Source organism: Vidua chalybeata, chromosome 1 (genome assembly GCF_026979565.1).
Source record: "Vidua chalybeata isolate OUT-0048 chromosome 1, bVidCha1 merged haplotype, whole genome shotgun sequence".
In the NCBI taxonomy this organism is placed as follows: Eukaryota; Metazoa; Chordata; class Aves; order Passeriformes; family Viduidae; genus Vidua; species Vidua chalybeata.
In genome coordinates, this window is record NC_071530.1 from 59,589,087 (window position 1) to 59,610,057 (window position 20,971).

The 20,971-nt window shown below is 35.2% G+C and overlaps 1 protein-coding gene across 3 annotated transcripts in view; it reads right to left on the reverse strand.

Annotated features, from left to right (window-relative positions):
* Positions 1-20,971, reverse strand: part of ATP9B (ATPase phospholipid transporting 9B (putative)) — a 167,279-nt gene that overhangs the window by 20,830 nt on the left and 125,478 nt on the right. For all 3 annotated transcript variants that reach the window (XM_053940713.1, XM_053940706.1, XM_053940722.1), the window contains 3 exons: positions 17,403-17,545; positions 9,435-9,547; positions 4,935-5,183 (listed from right to left, as the gene is read on the reverse strand). In XM_053940713.1, coding sequence (XP_053796688.1) covers positions 4,935-5,183; positions 9,435-9,547; positions 17,403-17,545 — 505 coding nt within the window. The remainder of the gene's footprint in view (positions 1-4,934; positions 5,184-9,434; positions 9,548-17,402; positions 17,546-20,971) is intronic.

Here is a 20,971-nt window from a genome sequence, read left to right on the forward strand (position 1 = left end):
CAAACAGCTTATGCACTGGGTTAGGGTTGACCTGTACAATAATAGTCTTGACTGCAGGTTTCCATCACAGAATATGCTCTGTTCACCATACTTGGATCCTGTGGGGCTGTACACCTCATCACTAAGGTCACAGCCTCTAGCAGCCTGGCTATCATGCCCAGCTCCTGCTTTCCTTTCCTTATGGCCCAGACTATAGTTTCTGCTCCTTAGAAGAAATATTGAACTGCTCAACATTTACAGTATTTGTTGCTCAAAACAGTTTATGAATGAATAATTGTTACTTTCAATGTACAATATTCTCTTTTGAGCTAACATTACTTTAAGAAAAAGATCCACTGCCTCGTGGCTGCAGTTGGCAGTTCACCACCTCACAGGGCAGTTTAGGAGTTCCACCACAGCTGTACTCACGTCTTCCCTGAAGCCCTGCTATGAACCTAACCACTTTTACCAAAAAAGAACCTGCATAAATAAAGTCTTCAATGGTTTTGGCATATATGAGGGAACAATTTGTAGGGCAAGAAAGAAGGACTAGACATGGAAATTTTGGAAGCTAGTTTTGCTGCTTGGAAGAATTCTCATGTAACCCACCTGTATTTCTTTCAGATTATTTAAGAGCATCACTTCAGACAATAGGATCTGCTTTCAAAATCAAACTGTTGTATAAGGTGTACAGACATTGAAAGTGTGGTATTTTTTAGTTAAGGCTGCTGCTTTGGAAACAGAAAAGAAGCAGTGAGCTATCCTTTCCCCACTGCCTGAGTGTTTCCAACCATTTCCACCAGGACTGTTCAACAACTCAAATATGTTTCCAATCAGTGATTTTATAACTAACATTTGCAGCTCATCACTTTTCATTAAAAAACCCTTCATAATTAAAATAAAATTATTAACTTAAAAATACAGCTTGATCATGTGAAAAAACTACCAATCAATATTCAAGACAAGCTATGCAGTAGTTATTCTTTGTGGGTCTCGAAGGTCATGCAAGTGATGGTTTTATGCTACTGAGTGATTTGCTTTTCACAATACATTGACAAAACAACACAATTAGTCTTGCTTCAATAAGCACACACAATAAAATTAATTAAACAATACAACATGTCTCATACATTACAGCTTCACTTTTGTAAACACAAAAGCTGCTTCACTAAGGGCATATAATTTTCCTGTCTGTTTTTAAATGATTTGCTTTGTATCCTTGTAATTAATTTTAGCAACTCTGTTGTTTCTGGACAGAAACGTTGGAATTAAATAACTGACCACACTTTAAGGTAGTATTTAAATATTCAAGATCCTGGAATTAGAAATGCTCGAGACTATAACAGCACAGGACAAAGCATAACCAATAAATGGCTGGTTTATGAGAGTAAGCAGTCATTAAAAATCATGACTGATCAACCTTTTCTGACTAAGGGGAGCAAAGGTCTTCAAAGGCTCCTGTTCATAGCATGCCCTGAATTGCTTGGGTCTCTGACCTTTGAACTCTATCACTTTGCCTACTTAGCTTATATCCTTTTATGATTGTTCATTACATTAAGGTAGCTGGCTTTCTACAGATGAGCTGAACCCACACCTATGATGGCAAAGTCGAAGATGAGTTTTGGTGTGTTTTTCTTTCTTTTTTCTTCCATCCAGAGAGTTCTCAGTTAATGTTTATTGTTTGCTATGCTACAGCTGTAGAGAACAAGTGACAGACATATGAAACTTTCCACTCTTTCAGAGAAAATGAAATATTGATCACTTATCATAAGAAACAAAGAGCTTGGCATAAGTAGGGTTTGCATTATGAATACAAAAACAGTTACTTATCTCAGGTTACTCTAACAACAGATAAAGACATCTTTTATGATGAATGTACCTACTTCTAAATGTGCATACATTGTTATGGTTATATTATATCTGTATATGGATGCACACATATATGCACAGATGTGAGGAATTTCAAAAGAGTTCCTCAAGTCAATTAATTAAGTGTGTAGTGTAGCATATTACTGAGCTGTTTCTTATACCTTCCTACAATGAAGAATAGTTTATACTTACATACTGTTCTCTGGTCTTTACATCCTATGGTGTGATAATGCAATATTATATAATGCAACAGACAACTATGCAAATAACATCTTGTTTCAAAAGACTGCAATCAAGCCAGATCCATAAACAAAATCTAAGAGAACAGAGTTGCAATGTTTAGAAAGTACAATGCATAAAACCGCTTAAGTCTATTAAATGATAATGTTGCTTATTAACCAAGTATGTTGTGATAGGTCAGTGCTGAGGTTAAACAGAAAACATCAATTGAACCATTTCCCTAAATAAAGCTCCAGGGTGCAATATTCAAAGCACTTTATTCAATAAAAAATGCTTTTAAAATGGTACTTTGGTGATTGGGAAACATTGGCATCATCCGTCAACCTAACTGCAGGAAAGTTCAATAAGCTAAATAATGAACCATTTACATTATTTTCCTTAGGCTCCAGTGATTTGCAAACATTGCATCAATAGAAGTCTTAAAAAATTATAATAAAGACCTGCTAGTCTTCCAATTCTTAGGCTTTTTTTCTGTCATACTGCAATTTATATGCTGTTCATATGCTTTTTGTAGCTTCATCTTTTTATAAGACTCCATTTAACATCAATTTCTCATTATATAAAAGCATATTTGTTCAATATGATAATTTTACTAGTGTTTCAAGCATTATCTTTGAGAAACAAAAATGAAATTTAAGGTTGTTTTAGAATGGAAGCATTTCATTTCACTGCCATACAGTTTTAATGTATGAGTTGAAATGATAAAAAAATCATTATTAAAACAATATCTGTGAATTCTCTCTCTTGCAACATGAACAGTTACTTTGTTGTTGATTTCTTCTTCTAACTTCTTTTCCACCCTGAGTCCCAGGTCTATTATGTTAGCACTTTATCAACTTTCCTTTCCTTCCTTTCATCTTTTCAAGGTCAAATTCCCTACTGTCTTCCCAGGGCACCGCTTGTATAATTCTCAAGTCTTGCAGCTGCTTTCTTTAGTAAGTATGGGAGGAGAATTGCTCTTCATGGTAACATTTTCAGCTTTCAAACAACTGAACAAACATACAAAAGCCCACAGGGAGAGACAAGCGAGTGGGAGAAAAAACTCACATAGTCTCTCTCAATTGCACATCTCTTCACCTGATTTAGTAAAACCTTTGGCTATTAAAGCAGAATATTTACTTAATTTATAGCAGTTATCATATCTTCACAGTCAGATCCTTGTTCATGCAATCATTCATTATACTCAGTAGTACCTCCCAGGCTTATTAAACAGAAACATTAAGTAAATATGAATGCATGTGCAGATGAAAATTTGTGCACATGTGCATAATACAATTCAAACATTATACAGATATATATATCATAGGTAAATGCCCTTCTGGCATAAACAAATGCCCTTCTAGGATTCTCAATTCATAATGTGGATCAGCTCACACTATATAACACCACATACAATATTATAGATTATTGATTTTAGCCAAAGATCAGCATCTCAAGTCCTACCTCTTTATTTAAAAATAAAGAGTTTTATTTTTAAAACTGTTCTGACTGCCATTTTTTAGTCATGGAGAATCAGCCACTTTATATTCTACAGTCCATTGACACTATGAACTGTGTTTATGGCATCTGAAATGCATGTAATGTCTGCTAGCTTGTTACTATATGAAGACAGATTTAATTTTATTTCTTGCATTCCTAAAATAAAACCCCTTGTTACAGACTTGTTACTTCTAGCAATTATAGCCTGCAGTTTGAACTGCTTGAGTTTTACTAGCATTAGATATGGTGACATATTAGACATGAAAACCAAATGTATACATGAATAATACACTATGTAGCAGGATGAAGTTTGTGGAAGAAACATTACCTTGTATGAGATCAACTTGTACAGCTAGAGAAATATTAAGGATTTCAGGTACATAATCCCTTCTTCACATCTTACAACAACCTTATTTTATTTATATGACTAAGGATTGGGGTTACAACAAAAACGGTATCTTCAGAAAATGCTAGAAATTCTTTAAAACAGAGATTCTTCTCAACCTGTTCACTTTCAGATGCAAACTAACCTCAAAATAGTCTATTTCTCCATTTTACTATATCAACTACACACATTTTTATAAAGTGAACTCTTTGCAGTATCTTGCAACATGAGCTTTGCCTCTCTCTTCTAGTATATTTTTAGATTGAATTTTAGGCAATCAATTTAGGGATCAAAATAGGATTATTCAGAACAATAACTCAAATCCAATGAAGGCACTGGGATTTGTTTAAAATTTGTATTTCAATAAAACTCAAAGGCATGTTTTTATTGAAATGGTATTTTAAATTTGTGCTACACTTGATGCAATTTTGAAAGAACACTAAAGCTTATGAAGATGCCTAGATTTTGAAGCTCAAAAACTTTTCTACAGAAGCATTTGAGGTTTGATGAGATTTTTTTTTGTTTGTTTCTTTCTAGGGGTTTTGTTAGTTTGTTTGTTTTTTCCTGTTAGAAATCTGTATGTCCCAGTACCTGGTAGCATCTCTAACTAATGTACCAGGCTGTCCTCAGAACAGTTTCATATTCCCTTTAATAGCATACTATGATTCATATATGGATTAATTATTTTGAGAATAATAATAAAAAATAATAAACATTTAATTGCAATCCTCAATACAGTATTGACCCTGAAGCACTGACTTCACAGGTCTTTAAGTCAAATAACTGAAAACACTTTTATACAACAAGGCATCAGAACCAGCACATCTTTCCTAAGCAGTAGAAAATATAAAAACAGATTACTACTAATTTTAAAGAAACCCCTGCTCAAAACACTTTTTTTTTTTTCCACAGCTCTTCTCTTTTTTACTTAGTTTACCCCATTCTTTAGGAGATATAAATATTTTCAGCCTTGCATACCAACCTCATCAGGGCTGGAAGCCTGGTAAGTTCGATTTTCATCGCTGAAGTCCTGATCCACTTCTGCATATTCTGTCTCTCCAGACACACCAGCCCGGGATTCATACACGGGGGTCACATTGTGGCAGAGTGCAATGGCCTTCACTGCTTCGTGTATCCGACTGCTGACGCTCTTTCGCACTTTGGGTGCAGATGATTGAGGTTTCCTGGATGGTGTTGAGCTCGTACTGTTCCCACTGTTCTGAGAGTGGACCTTTAAGACCCAACACAATGAATAGTAAACCAAAGTTCAAAAATGGAAACAAAACATGAATACTTATCTATTTATATCTGACTGTTCCCTTCACAAAGGTTGATAAATTATAAGGAAAGCAACCATCTATTTATTTTTATATAACTTACTGCTAACTCATTCAACTTGTGATTCATAAAAAGCCTCATCTACTTTTTTAAAGAAATTATACGTAAGTATGGGCTCATCACCTTGCATTTGTACCCAAATTTCAATAACAGAGCCTGAAGATAATTGAAAAATGTGAAATGAAAACAAGTATGTTGGAAAAATGCTGAATAGGCTGATCAGATTATGGAGAAACCCCTGCTATCTCACTTAAGATTTTACATTTTTCTGTGATCTGTCACAAATGTCCTTTCATGTCTATTGTGCTCAGTGAATTATTTTTTCTTTTCCTTTATTAAAAAAAAGTATTTAAACCAGCCACCAACTGGATGACTTTAGCTACACTGAGATAAAATTTCAAAATTTGCTATTTTGTTGTTCTTCTTCACCTACATCATTAAAATGAAAAGAGCCCCTTTAAAAAAAAATCACCTAAATCTCTGTATTTTAAAAGATTTTGTGGTGATCAGAAGAGAACAGAAGAACAAAAGCAGGATAATTTTCAAGTATAAATATTAGGAATAATTAAAATACAGATATTGCTGATTTAATTTATAACTTACATAATTTCTGTATTTGTGAACGAATGCAGTTTTATGCTTTTGCTGCAGCTGAAATGCTTTTGCCCTTACAAAAATGCAACAATCTAATAAAATCATAATGCAAAATAACTGTTTGACACATACTTGAAGATCGTATTACTGTTGCATAACCATTAAACTAGCACTGTTTTAAGTTATCCTTCAGAAATGCTCAAGCACATGACACAACAAATCTTCCTCTGAAAAGTATTATGTGTTCATAATTAGTTAAAATAAGTTGGGTTTTTTTGCAGGGTTTGCGGGGGGTTACTGGTTTTTGTTGGTTGGGTTTTGATTTTTGTTTAAAAGTCAGCACATTAAATATATCAGCAGTACCACTACAAGGCTCTTACGTTCACTCCAGTGTAACTCAGAAAACCTTTTCAGAATCCACACTTTTTTCCTCCTGACTGCAATCTGCTGAACTGTGAACATTCTGCCCATCAAATTACAGTGTTGTCTAATAAAGGGTTTAACTTTCTGCTCATCTGGCACTGCTTTTCAGCTACTGCTTTAAACCTCTGCATTTGCATTCTGCTAACACTGATGCCATTACAGTCACAAATAAATTAAGCTGATTTACTCCTTCTGAATTATGTTATGTTTATTGATGCTTGTATAATTTAATTTCACACAAATTCCATTAAAGATTATGCCCTCTATCACAAAATGCTTCCAGTGGGGAAATATAATCAAGTTATAATAGATTTGTGTGTTACATTAAGATGACAATAGTCTGGTAGGTCCAATGTAATAATAAAACAGAACACAAACAAGGGATAAAATCAATGTCACACGTGAACCACTGCCTAGCTAACCGGCAGCTTCTATTATCATAGATTAAATAAAAACCTCACCATACTTTTTCAGACTGAAACAATTGTTTAGTAGTTGCTTGGTGTGTTACTGAGACTCCATCATTGTTCTGTTTTAACGAGTTGCTACTAACACAAGCATAATTAAAGCATTATTTATAAAGCATTATTTAAACATAGAGTAGTGTTATATAAAGCTGAAGAAAAGGATGTTCCAAGAAAGCTCTTTTCATCATCTACTAATAGCAAACCTATATTTTGAAAATCTTTTTCCCACAACTGAGAAGAAAAGCTTCCATCACATTTCTTATTTTAAGTATGTTACAGTTATTAAAACTTGTAACCATGGTTACCACTTGTTAAATTTTACAGTAAATTAGTAAAAGCTTTAAGCAGTAAGAATTCCAGGAATCGTGGAATTCTTTTCAGATAGCATATTTAATTTGTAAGCATGCCTCCCCTAGAAGACTGGTGCTTAGCTGTCAAACTCACTCAGGCCAAGGTGTGCCAGCTCAAGACTGTCAGTTAATATCATTTATTGCTACAGTTGTTACTGTGAATACCCAAAAGACACATTATAAGAAAGCCAGGTTTGGGTGATTTTTATAAACTTAGTCAGTAGCAGTTAATTTCAGCAACACATTCTGAACCAAATTTGGGCAGCTGATCTTTAGGTGAAAGAGCTCCATTTCCCATTTCCCAGGCATGGTTATTGTATCTCACTTACTATTCATGGCTATATCTACTGAAAATTAAGCTGAAATAGATTTATCCAAGGAAAAGAATTCAAGAAGGGTATTTGTTGAATTGTATAGACAAAAAATAATTAAGAATTTAAGGTGCAAACTTAAAATGTACATACTTCACCATTGTCTTCCTTCCTGTCACTCTTCCCAAAAGCTACAAAGTATTAACTGAGTCCAGTGTGGCGTTAAATTAAACTTTTATTTATATTTTAAGCAAATAAGAGGGGAGTCATAGTTTACAACACAGCACAGCCAGTATTCCAATCAATTCTTGACCCTACAGTTCTTCTACGAGAGAAAATGAGGACACAGACAAGGAGGTCAGTCTACAAACTTAACTGGGTGTCCTAGTGTGACTTTATGATGCTTGTATCCCCAGTTGTCTGTTCTGTTTATGCTGGATATTGAGTTCTGCACCTTTAAGACTGGTTCTGAGAGCAAAGGGAGGGAGAAGAAGGTCAGTTTGTTATCAAAAACTGCACTTGCTCCCCCGCATCCTTCTCATTCACTGTGTTGTCTGCAGCACAGACAGCGGGACAGAGCTCTCCTTTGCTTTTAGTCAGTTTTAGCTAGCTGAGGCAAAGAAGTTCCCTGGACTGTGGCTTTTTTTTTTCCTGGAACTGATCAACCCTGGACTGAAAACCCAGAAAAACCCAGGAGCTTGCACCTGTGGCCCATCAGGGCCTGGGACGTGGCATTTTCCAGCACCAGAGGAACCGAGAGGCACTTAGTGAGCCAAGAAACACCCACAGAGGACTCTCTTGGAATTACAGAAGTACTTTCTGAATTTGCCATCTCTTCAGAACAGTGAGAGGTTTTATTGTTTAATAGTATTAGTCTTTTTTATACTTGTGAATACTTTGCTTATAAATAAACAGGTTTTTCCACTTTTCTCCAAGGAAATCTTTCCTGAACCAGTGCTGGGGTGGGGCTGCTTGAATTTTCTTTCTAGAGGGACCCTATTCGGAGGTTTCCTCCCAAATTTGCCCTAAACCAGGACACTGAGTCAGGCAGTCATGTTTGTGTATCCACGTTAACTACAGAAAAAAAAAAAATTATATAATTTTTTATTATCATACTGTAAACAACATGTTTACATGCTGTTGAAATACTAGTTAACATTGTTGTTGAAATACTAGTTAACTTTTTATTTGTTGCCTCTTCTGTAAATTTTCTTATTTTTTTGTTTCAAAGAATAGAAATAAGAAATAAAGCACAAAGTTCACCCTAATCTCAGAGTAGAATCAGGTGTTTTGAAAGGTTTGCAGCATGCACCCAAACAGTTTACATACACGGGAAATGCAAGTAATGTTTGCAGAATCCCACAACTGACCCACACAGAGACAATCTTCTTGTACACTTTCCAGACCAAGCACTCTTACACATCACAGGAACACTTTGTTCTCAAGCAATCTGGAGTTTTCAATTTTCTTACACTTTCTCTCTGCCAGTTTTATGCTGTTCAAAATCATCTCAATTTTTTTAAAAAGAATTTTTAAATATATCTGTGTAAGTTTTATTTTGACAACTACTATTATACCATTTGGTTATACCAATTAATGTGGCTTTTTGATGTATATTCTTGATGAGTATCTTCAAAGATATAATTACTGTTCATGTTGTTCTAGACACTTCCTTATAATTTGTAGTCTCAGTAACGAATAGCTTACTCTTAGATGATTTGGCAGAAGAAAGACTGCACTGCACAGACAGGTTACGACAGATTTCTGCTAGTGAAGAACAGGAAAGCAAATCTTTTTAAGTGGGCATTATGAAGAACTTTGGAATCAGGAGAGAACTATGTACTCTCTCATATTTTTCCCTTCCATCATATTTCTTAAGAGATACCTACACATGAGAACTTTCATAGCATCTCAAATTCTAGACATAATCATTAACAGCAATGCTTTAATGTCATTAAACTCCTCTCCCCACATGAAATGTAAATGATTTATGAAATACCTGTGAATAAGAGTTTATAATATGACTCTGTATTTCATCCATTGTGTCTGTTCCATAGGAAACAGTACCTAGGTGGAGGCGCTTAAATATCATCTCATTCTGTGTAAGTGTTCCTGTAATAAAAGAGAAGTATATCACAAAGCAGCGAAAAAAACTATGAGATGGCCAGAAACACCTCCTCTCCCCTCCCCCCACAAAAAAATCTTTCCTTTGGAAAGCAGGAATGTATCATGAATTAGCATCAATTGAGTTAATTAAAGGAACGTTTGTGGAGAAAGATCGGAGTTAGTCATTCTGGAAGAAGTCACTGGTTCCACCTGCAAGCTTATTTTGCCAATAACTAAATACACAAACTTGAAGAGAGAAAACCTTTTCTTTATATACAAAAAAAATTGAATTTGCAGTATGTTGATGGAACTGACTCTCAGAAGCCAGTGCAAGAGTTTGCACCATGTATCAGAAAATCTAAAGAAAAAACCTGCTACAGGAAACACCAAAAATTCATACAAGTTTTCCACACTTGATGTACCAAGACAGGCATTCTGGCAATTGGGCACATTCAGTGTCAGTGTAATCTAGATTTAAGTCATTAAGACCTAATATCACTTCCAAATTTGACAGACTCAGTCTCCTTGCAGAATAAGGCAGAACGAACAAAATCAGTGTTTTCTGTGCTCACTTCACATTTGTAAGAAACTACAGGGTGTCAGTCAGACTGACACTGCATCCACCTCTGCCAACCAGTCATGTCCTCTTGTTTGGAAAATCTCTAATTGAGGGGTGGGAGCTTCAGCCTTGCCTGATGGGGTATGTGAGGCAGAAATGGGTCACTACTGCCTAGCTTTCCATGGTCAGCTCACAAAACATTATTTTGATTATGGTCCTTCCTAAAATTTTTCCCTATGGCTACTGAGGCAGAGCAAATATAAAAATACTATAAAGCTACTCCTATATTTAACCAGACAGCTTTGTGTCATTAAAATGCAAAGTCTGATCATAAAAAAATAAACCAAAAATGGCACCAGAGTAGACATTCTTGAAGCTTCTACAGTATTTTTAAAATGAGTATAAGAAAATTATCTCAAAATAAATATAGTAGAATAAAATATTTCATATTTATTTTATTTACCTTAACTATTTTTATTTCACATTTTTATCCCAGTATGCCAAAATACATGGTAAGCAACAGGAGAAGAAAAGACTAAAAGCATGACATGTGCAATAATTATCAGCAAAACAATACTGTCTGGACAGTCGACATCCAGTTTATGCACTTAGCAGGGCTAGAACTATCAGAGATCTTCAAAGATTCATTAGGGTTGTAAAAGTGTCATGTCTTTCTCAGTTGCATTTGAGATGTCTACCACTCCCACTTCCTGATGATACCTGTACCGTGACACTTCATCTCCACTGTTGTACCACCACACTGCACTATCAAACCCTGTCCTTCTGTTTTACCAGTACAAGATGTTTGTTCTAAATTCCCCCTTTACCATTAAAAACTACATTTCACATTTGCTTTTCCTTACATATTGTTGAGGATTTAAACTTCTATGGTTATATTATTTGAATTTTTAAAAATAATTAAAATAAGGTTTATTTGAAATGCATAAATTCTCTACAAAATATGCATAACATTATTAAAAATTTACATGAGAAGATGAACATTTCCAAGGCTGGAAAACAGCACAGGAAGACAAAGTTCCAGATCGCTATAATTAACAAATTGGAAATTTTTGGTTACTTTCATACATGGGAAAATGAAATTATTTTGTTTTACATTAATCACATAAACCCACTTTTTCTACTTTTAGAAGCTGTACATTTATTGAGACCTTTTATTAAATTTCATTATATTTTTTACTTTAATTCAAGACTAGAAAAATTCAATCTCTAGTCTGCACATGAGAAATATGAAAATTTCCACTAATAAATATGAGAAACTAAAATCTCCATTTCTAAAAGAAAGCAAAAACAAAACCCATACACTGTGCAAAAATATTCAGTGCAAGAAATTTCAAAGCCAATCTTTATCACTTTCCTAACTTTCCAGGCATGCTAATACCTTCTCACTGTCCTTGACTTTGCCAAGCCTTTGAATTAAAAAAGCTCTCTCTAGGAGTTGTGAAAATAAATGCTAGTCAAAAGGTGAGACAGCAGGCAACTGTCAAATCCTACTATTTCTGTAATTGCTGCTTGGGAAAACTAAGCAGGAAACAAAATTAGCCCTATGATTATTATATGGAAAGATTATTTCTTCTGACACCACTAAATCAGTCCAACTCCATATCATGCTTGGTGAGGGAAAGGTAGATGGCTGGAAAATTTGTGTGTTCCACCTCCTCTTTCTCAGCAAACAGAGAAGAAAAGCTTCTGCACAGAAAAGTATGGATTTTCCTACCTTGCAATCAACAGGAGCCAGGGAAGAAGGTTTAGGAAAAACAGGTGAGGAAAAAGAATCAACAAAGACATGGAAATAAACATGCCAGAAATCCTGATTCAATACTTGCATCTTATACATCTCTTATGCAATCCTTTTTATGACCTATGTTAAGAGGAAATATCTATGACAAATAACTAAAAACAAAAATAAAGAAAGGAAAAAACAACAATTCCAGTTTGCTCATGCTTCTGAAGATTAGCGTAAGATTTTCAAGAACAGCCATAATAAACCTGATGTGTTGTTAGACAAATAAAGGTAGCTGAAGTTATGAAAATACACCCAAAAAAAATCTGAAAAAACCCCACCTTAAAAAAATATACCTTTTTCAGCCATCCACATGGAAATAAAATTTCATCATGTGTGCAAATTAAGAATTTACTTCTAAATACTTCTAATGAATGAAATGGAACAGAAAAATGGGACAGAAAAATTCCCAACAACTTGTTCCATACATTACATGGTGCCAACCGGTCATGTTATAACTTTAGCAGCAGTTCTGCCTTAAATTTTAGTGTTTTAGTTGAAGACTAATACTCCATGACAGAACAACATGTATTTTATACCCCCAGGTGCAAACAATTCAAATACCTAGAGGCAGATTTTCTAATATAGCCCACTTTTTGAACAGGAAAAACAACACAAAACTGAGCTCTTTTAGTCTGCTCAAGGTGGTAAGTACTATAGAACAGTGAAGGAATTTTCTATTTTTAATAATATTTTTAAAGACCTAGTTATCAATTCCACACTTTCAGGACATTGCTAATACAAAGAATTATTAGATTTAAAAAAAGCTTATTTTAGAAAAGCTTCCAGAAAGCACATTAGTCAACATACTACTACTATTACACATTCTTGAACTTAGCTCTGGAATGCAGGTACTACATAAGGAAAATAGCCTGACAAAAAAGTTAGTATAGAATTGCTGGAGAAAAATGTAGTGTGTTCTTTATTTAAGCCAAGAGCTTTCTTTCTTTTTTTCCTTCTTTCCTACAATTGTATCATTAAACACAGAGTAAAGCAGGCAAAGAGGAAATTAATTTCTAAGCAAAAAGTCCTGAAGGCATCATTCCTTGGGTGGCAACAGATGTGATTCACAACAGAGCAGCAGAGATTTTTTTGTTGTTGTTTTTTGAGAAGCAGATGCAGATCATTCTGATCCTGTATTACTAGATGGCAATTTGGACCAATACCAGCAATCTAAAAAGTCCAAAACAAGAAAAATCAAGAAAATATGTACAACCAAAAAATTAGTAACTGTGTGAGAAATTAAGAGGATAAGTAACTTTTCATATAATTTGAGTACTTTGTTTGCTTTGTATCTGCTTAAACAGATAAAAAGTAAGTGTAAATGTGAACAATTCTATGGAAACTTTTAGGGAGATCAGGTCTAATCAGTCTAATAATTAGACTGTTGACAACAATCTGGAGATACAAACTTTTTTCTATGAACCCTGGAAAAATGTAATCTGGTATATAATATAAGAAGAAAACTAAAAACCTAATGGTAAGCATCCATAGCATATGTCTGCTCATTCAGCTGCTCCATTTATAAGTACGCCATAAAAACAACCTACACAAAATCTCAAACCAAGTAAGTCGTGGTACAACCCATTAAGAATGAGGACAAAGACCAAAAGAGCAGAGCTAAGCCTAATCTTTCCTGCGCAGAAGGTCACACGAGAGGTAACAGGTAACTTGGGGCACTGAATTAGGGAGCACAACTCCTAAACCATGACACACAGTTGTGAAGAGCAGTATCTATTTCCTCTGTGCCTTCTGCCTCCCACAAACACAATACCTGTGTATTCAGTGGTGTAAGAGCAACATCATGCTCACTGGATATTTTCAGTGAATGGGAGTCCAAAGAAAGATAAAATGTAAGGATTCCTTAGTTTGGAATCTTCCTGTAGGATGTCTCCACCAAAAGGTTTCATTTCTAGTCTGCTCTACTCACCCTGCAAACCTAGTGGTACTAAAAATCTTAGAGGCAGAGCATAAATATAGAACCATCTAAGTAAAGAAAGGAGATATTATTCCATCAACTTTTTAAAATTACTCTTTCTCTCTAGTTGCTTACACTGAAGAGGTAAAGACTCAAAGTGTAACTAAAAAGATTAATTTTCATAAACAATTACTGAAATTCAGTGTTCTAATAGTACATTACATTAGGCACATTTAACAAGAAAGTCCATATACACCAACCTCTAATACACAGATTTTCCAAAAAATTCAAGAATCCCATTGCTCTGTGTATCTGTTCAACAATTATATCTGTTAAGCATCTCATTTGGTCCAAACACCCACTAAAATGTTAATTACAGAACTCAAATACAAGTGCATTCATTAGTAAATAACTACACTTGGAAGACTACACATTTGTTTTAACTGAACACACCGGCAGTTGTGAATAGCAGGTGGATTTCTATCCCACATCCAAAGAAACAAAAATTCTCATTAAATATTATTAACTTAAATATTATTAAATATATTTTTTTTCACCATTAGAATTTTTTTGTACCCTGGAGAGCATAAGAAACCATGTTCATGCTAACTGCTACCCACCATCATAACGGATGACACCTTTCTGTCAAACTTGTATGTGATTCAAGTACAAACAACATGGCATTATGGGTAATGGATGCTATAATTAAAATGTGGGTCCTAAAAAAAACCTGTTGTTTTACTGGGTGTTTTTAGTAATGGCTTTGTTCTACATGAAGATAAAAACTCCCTAACAAAGGAATTAATGTATTGCTTTAATAGGCTGCACCCTGAGTTAAGTTTTAAAATTTATGAGTTCTCTGCAGCATTGTTCTTTAAACAATGGCATTGTCAAATGCAACCAGTGAGAAGATTAAAGTTCTCCCAGCAGATCAAGTACAAATTGTCTGTCCTCCTGTTTCAGCATCATTTGTTCATTTATCACATAACGTCTAGTATTTCTGGTCAGTGTCAATATGCTCTGCATCCTTGCAGTTAACAGATGTCTTCTCTTGTCGAATGAATTACTTTATGTTTCATGCACTGGTGGCCGCAGATGTGTCACTATAGCAACATCATTAATTTCAGATCTTACCGGAAACATGCACTCCAATCAAACCTAATTATACCACATTGCTTTCTTGTCCCACAATAAGGAAACTATAATGCAATTATTGGGATACTTCATTTTCTATTATACTGTGGCAAATGAGAGAGCCACTGTGATGGACGCTTCTTGTCAAAAAGCTTATTGATAAAGCACAAACCCAATTTACAATCATACAAAGGACTACCTTGCAATTATGTTAGTAATGCAATGCTCCTTAGACTCAACAACTAATTCTCAATCATTTCCAGTGAAGCCTGGGCCACAATATAAGACTTTTGCAGATAGTTCTGTGGATTCCCTTTCTTTTCCAGTATTGAGAAAAACTTCACCTGTTTACATTTAACTAAATCAGCCTTTTAGTGCTACTTTTTAGTAGCACCCACTTGGGCAGATGGCTACAAAACTGACTTCCTTCTTTATCCTCTAACAGCCAGGCCTTAAGTGGGCAGAACAGAATTAACTGGTTTATATTACTAGAAATGAAAATTCAAATGAGAAAGTGCTGAGACCAGCTCTTATAAACTGTATAATCATGGATGTCAATCATGGATTAAGAGTACAGACTTTGTTCATTACCTAACAGTATGTTTCACATTTATCATAAAATGCATAATGAGAACAAATGTATTCAGGAAAGAAATTTGGAAGCAGCTACCAAAAGACTTGGGTAAAAAGAACATTGTCAATGTGTTTGTCCAGAACGAAGAACAGTTTAAAATTTGCGGGGCACTTAAGATTATTAAAACAGAACAGTGTTTCCCGTCTCTGTAAGGCACAGTCAGTGGTGTGAAGCTGGTGACATCTCCAGGACTCCTGGCATATTTTCACTTACGTGAGCTTTCAGCTGACACTCAGGTAAAAGCGCATAGGGTGAGACTGCTGACTCTGCTTCTTTCCAAAACACTTTGAAACTACTGTCCTAGAGTATGGCCTTCACTTTCATTTTTACATCATTATTGTACAGATTCAGACCTTCCACCAGAGCTCAGCAGATCTCAATCCTCTGAAAAGCCTTTGAGGTTGAATACCAACAATTTGGAATCTCTACTAGCAAAGTTTAAAAAGTCTACACTGGTTTTGCTTAGAAAGTAGTGTTTTGTAACTAACTATAGAATTTACTTTGTAAGTTAACTTTACTGCATTGTTTTGAAAATAAATTACTTTTGAACATATTTTTCCAAACATATGCTGTAAATTAAATATTTCAAGTCTTCAATATGACAGGACTCAATGTTACATAAATTATCATGATGAAGGGTGCAATTAAAATCAATAAGCAGTTTCAAATAGTATACAAATCATTAGGTAACCAAAATAAGACTTGTTTAAGAATCATTCACTTGCTCTGAAGAATTGCCACACTAAGCAATATACTTTCCTTTTACAAAATAGAAGAACAACATTCAGATGTATATAGGATAACGTATGTGCCTATAGAAAAAAAAAAAGAAAGTATGTTTTGAAAATGTGACGATATATTATATTTACACTTCATTTCAAATATGCAGTAATGGAAGTGTTAGCATGGGAGGGAATAGAGAACTATTTCAAACAGAAGGAGATATAAATCGTGTATTATGCTTTCGGAGCAGTATAACAGAGGCCAACGCCTGCCTTCCCCAGCAGCTTTTCATGATTTTGAACTATATTTTACTTAAAACCAGTAAAAGAATTCTTCAAGCTTTTCGAAAAACAACTTTTTCTGTTCAGAAGTAAAGCTTCTTTAAAAAAAAACATGTATATCTACTAGAAATTATTTATTCAATCTCAGAAAGAAACAAGAGAGTGTAACACAAGCTATTCTTCACACTCTCAGTACTTACCTTCTGATCCCAGTAAGGGCTGGGGATCCCAGTACAACAGATGAGGTACAGTAACAGAGTACAGTTATGAAGGTGAAATCATTCAGCAGCTCTAGAACTGGTCTACTAGAGCAGTTCTAGAACTAGTTACTGGAGCAGTAACTAATAAAGAGCAAGTAGCTTCACCGGGACAACAGATATAATTTTGGAGGCTGATCTCATGACTTGTTTTGGAAATTACTTGCTCTCTCAAAGGTCATTCATAACTTGTTATCATACAATATTGCAGTAGCAATGAAGTGCAGAATAAACTAGCATCCTGAGTGCTCTTCGAGAGTCTTTTCAGAGGAAGATATATGGTACTCTTACTCGTGCTGTACAGTATCCTCTTGCTATAGAAGAGCTGCTCCCTCTGGAATAAATCAGAGTACTACCAAATGCTGACTTTAACTTCCAAGTACTGGCCTACTGAAGCCTATTGGTACTTGTAAAAGTCCTCAAGCAAATGTGTAAAATTTTATTGAGAAGCAAAAATCAGTAGTCTAAATCCATTCTTACATTAGCATATTCATAGAATTACATTTAGAAATTTTATAGAAGTTACCAGATTGTAGAATGGTAACCTGATATACCTGTTTTATCCGTTAGTAAATAAACTAATCGTCCCAACTCTTCTGGTATGGTGCTAGTTCGAACAACTGTTCCAGGAATATTGTCATCTTTCATAATCATCCACCCATAGGCTGCCTTACCCATGTCCAAGTTGACACGTAAACTGCAAAGGAAATTTATACCATAATCAGTGTGAATATTAGGCAAAGTGAAAATGATAACCATAAAAATAACACTAGAAGCTCTTTTTAGTATATCTGAATAGCTCTTCTTTTTAGTATACCTGAAAAAAGAAAGATTTTAAACCTATGTGCACCGCAATTTTGGAACAAAGCTTTTTTTATGTGTTTGTAGAGTACATATCACAGGCTTCATCCCAGAATTTTAGAAGATATGCCAATACCAACAAATGCAGTATCATGTATTCTGCATGAGACAGATTCCAACATTTTGTGAAGACTCTTGACTTAATTACATTACAACACGTATACAGAGGGGTAACATATAGCAAGAACAGATCACTATTCAAGTCACAGGTTTTATCTACTAAAAAAACCCAAGCACCACCTATGTTCTCTTTATGATGTGAAATTACAAATATTTTTGTACCTTTTCAAGTCACTGGTGTTTTTTTTTTAAAAAAAAACAACCAACATTATTTCTTTAGGATAGTACAACTATATTTGTCAATTCCTCTTTCCCAACAAATCAATGCTATTTTTGTCCTTCCCAAAACATAGCTAGAGAGGGTCTGTCATAAACGGAGGAAAGTGTGAACCAGTAAAATGCACCATTGTGATAGCATTTTGGCATGAAGTAATCTTTGGGTTGCTCGCTAACAGGAAATATGCAATTTGCAGCAACTTTTACTGATTATACACAGAAGTCCAAAATCAAAAGTATGTTTTTCCAGTTCACTCTGTGTATTCATTTTTTAATATTTCCATGTCTTCATCATATAAGAACTAAGATGCACCTTGTATTTCCATGTTACAATAAAAAGTCTTCACTAATTTAATCACATTAATCTTCCCCATAATAAAATGCTCCAACACAAAACTCTATCCACCTTGTTCTAAACCATTCAAATGCTACTTTCCTCTGGCTATTCACCATGTTTATGCTGCCATGTCAGAGGAGCAGTTGTTGTAGATGTCGGTGAACCCAATGGGAAGAATGATGACGTCTAACTCCATTTCAGAAGGCTGAATGATTTATTTATTATAATTATGTTATAATACATTAATATGCTATATAAAAGAGGATACTAAATACTACATGCTACTTTCTCTAACTATCATATCTAACTAACTCACAACTCGTGACCCTGTTCTCCAGAGTCCAGACACAGGTGGATCCGATTGGCTCTCAGGCCCAAACAATCCACCATGATCCAACCAAGCGCTCACTCTGGGTAAACAATTCTCCAAACACATTCCACAAGAGAAAAACAAGGAGCAGAAATAGAAATTGTTTTCTCTTTCATTTCTCTCTGTGCACCTCAATAAAAAATCCTGAGAGAGAAATGTGCTTGCCACAAGCAGTGACTAAGAAAAAGGCATGTGTTGATTTCTCTTGACTCTGCTCTAACAGAAATACTGAAAACACAGGTAGGACAGTAGCTACGTGAACTACTGAGGTCACTTGGTCTGTTTAGCCTGGAGAAGGGGAGACTGAGGGGAGACCTCATCATAGTCTATAATTTGCTCATAGGGGAAGAGGAGGGGCAAACACTGATCTCTTCTCTGTGATGACCAGTGACAGGACCTGAGGTAATGGCCTGATTTGTGTAAGGGGATGTTTGAATATTAGAAAAAGGCTCTTCACCCAAAGGATGGTTGGGCACTAGCACAGGCTCCCCAAGGAAGCTGTCACAGCACCAAGCCTGACAGAGTTCAAGGTGGTTTGAACAATGCTCTCAGGCACATGGTGTGACTTGCGGATGGTCCTGTGCAGGACCAGAAGATGGACTCGATGATCGTTATGAGTCCCTTCCAATTCAGCATATTCTGTGATTCTGCAAACTATTTGTACTAAGTTGCCAACACAAGAGTCCCAAGTTAAACAACAGGTTTACAGTAATGTAACTCTTAGAATTGTTCAAAGGTACATATCAAGGTCAAAATATTGCTAATGCACTTTGTAAGAGTCCTGACATCATCCTGACTTAACTGCATAACAAAAAGAGCAGCTACCAGGAGTTTTCATCTATCCTCTTGGAATCACAGCAACAGATTGTGAATGTTACCTGACGTAACAGTTCAGGGAAGAGTGAGTCACAATCTGCACTATCCCATAAAGAAGAGATGCATTTAATTACAATTGTGAGAGGATCTGAAATTTTGGCACACACTGAAAAAAAGTTTATTCTACGTCCCCTACCTCCTGAATTTGTATAGCAGAAGACAAAACATGTTGCAGTAGAAAAGAAACATACATTTTAGATACAAGATTTACCATTTAGGATGGTATTTCATGCTTTAACTACATCTTATTTTCCCATCTTATTTTCCCAAAATGGTCATCATTTGAAAATTACCCTTCTCTGTGGTGATATACCCCAATTAGTCCTGCAGTTTCCCTAACATTTCCCTAATTTCATCTGTCCTCAGTCATGCAAATATATGTAACAAAAGGACAGACAACAGAAGGCAGACTCTACAGATTCTTTGTACTGAAAATGCTACAATATAGTGAGAAAAATACTGTAAGTAACTTGCCTCACACTGGTTAACTACAGTTCTACCCTATCTTACTCAATCCAGAGCCAGTACTGTGCAAATTGCATTCTTATTATGCTTGTCTGTTAACTTTCAGAGTGAATATAAAGACCAAAGCAACACACCTCACACCTCACATTGAAACCGAAGGAACAGCAAGAGATTTACTCCTCTTAGGGATGTGAACCTGCTAGTTAGCCAGTCAAGTACAAAGGATGTCGTCTAACTTGACAAAAGAAACACAAGCACACTTAGTTTATTTAAAAAACAGATGGACATTTGCTCTAGCCAGGAGCAAGTGGATTAACTGAATGATGAAAGCTGCTCACCATCCCACTTCAAAGAGGCATTTAAGCTATCTACCAAGACAGGAATTCTGAGATGGATACTCTATTTAAGCACTTCAATCTCAGGTACATGGCACACACACACAGACATCCACATGTCTGCTCTACCAATGGAGCTCTGCAGCTGTTCAGATATGAAAAACTGTGCTTCAGTAAGATAAAATCAGAAAAGTTTCTCAAAGCTGAAGTGCAGCAGGCATCTTTACTTGCAGCTTTTATAAGCATCAGTATCCCTTCATTTGGATGTTCTAAACACTCTATACATTTAACTATAATATACTTGAATATAATTTAAAGGTAAGAAAAAAAGAGAAAAGAAAGTAAGACTCCAACTTCTCTTGCTGAGCAGTGAGGAGAAATCCATATTTCAAAGCATTATGGCATTTTAGGAATTACTCTAGCTTTCCAGCATGCACTGCTAAGTAGAACAGAATGTACCCCCTTTATGTTGATGGACCTAATAGCTGGCACTGCTGGTCTATAGAGAAATAATGTCTCCCCAATGACTAGAACAGTCCAAGA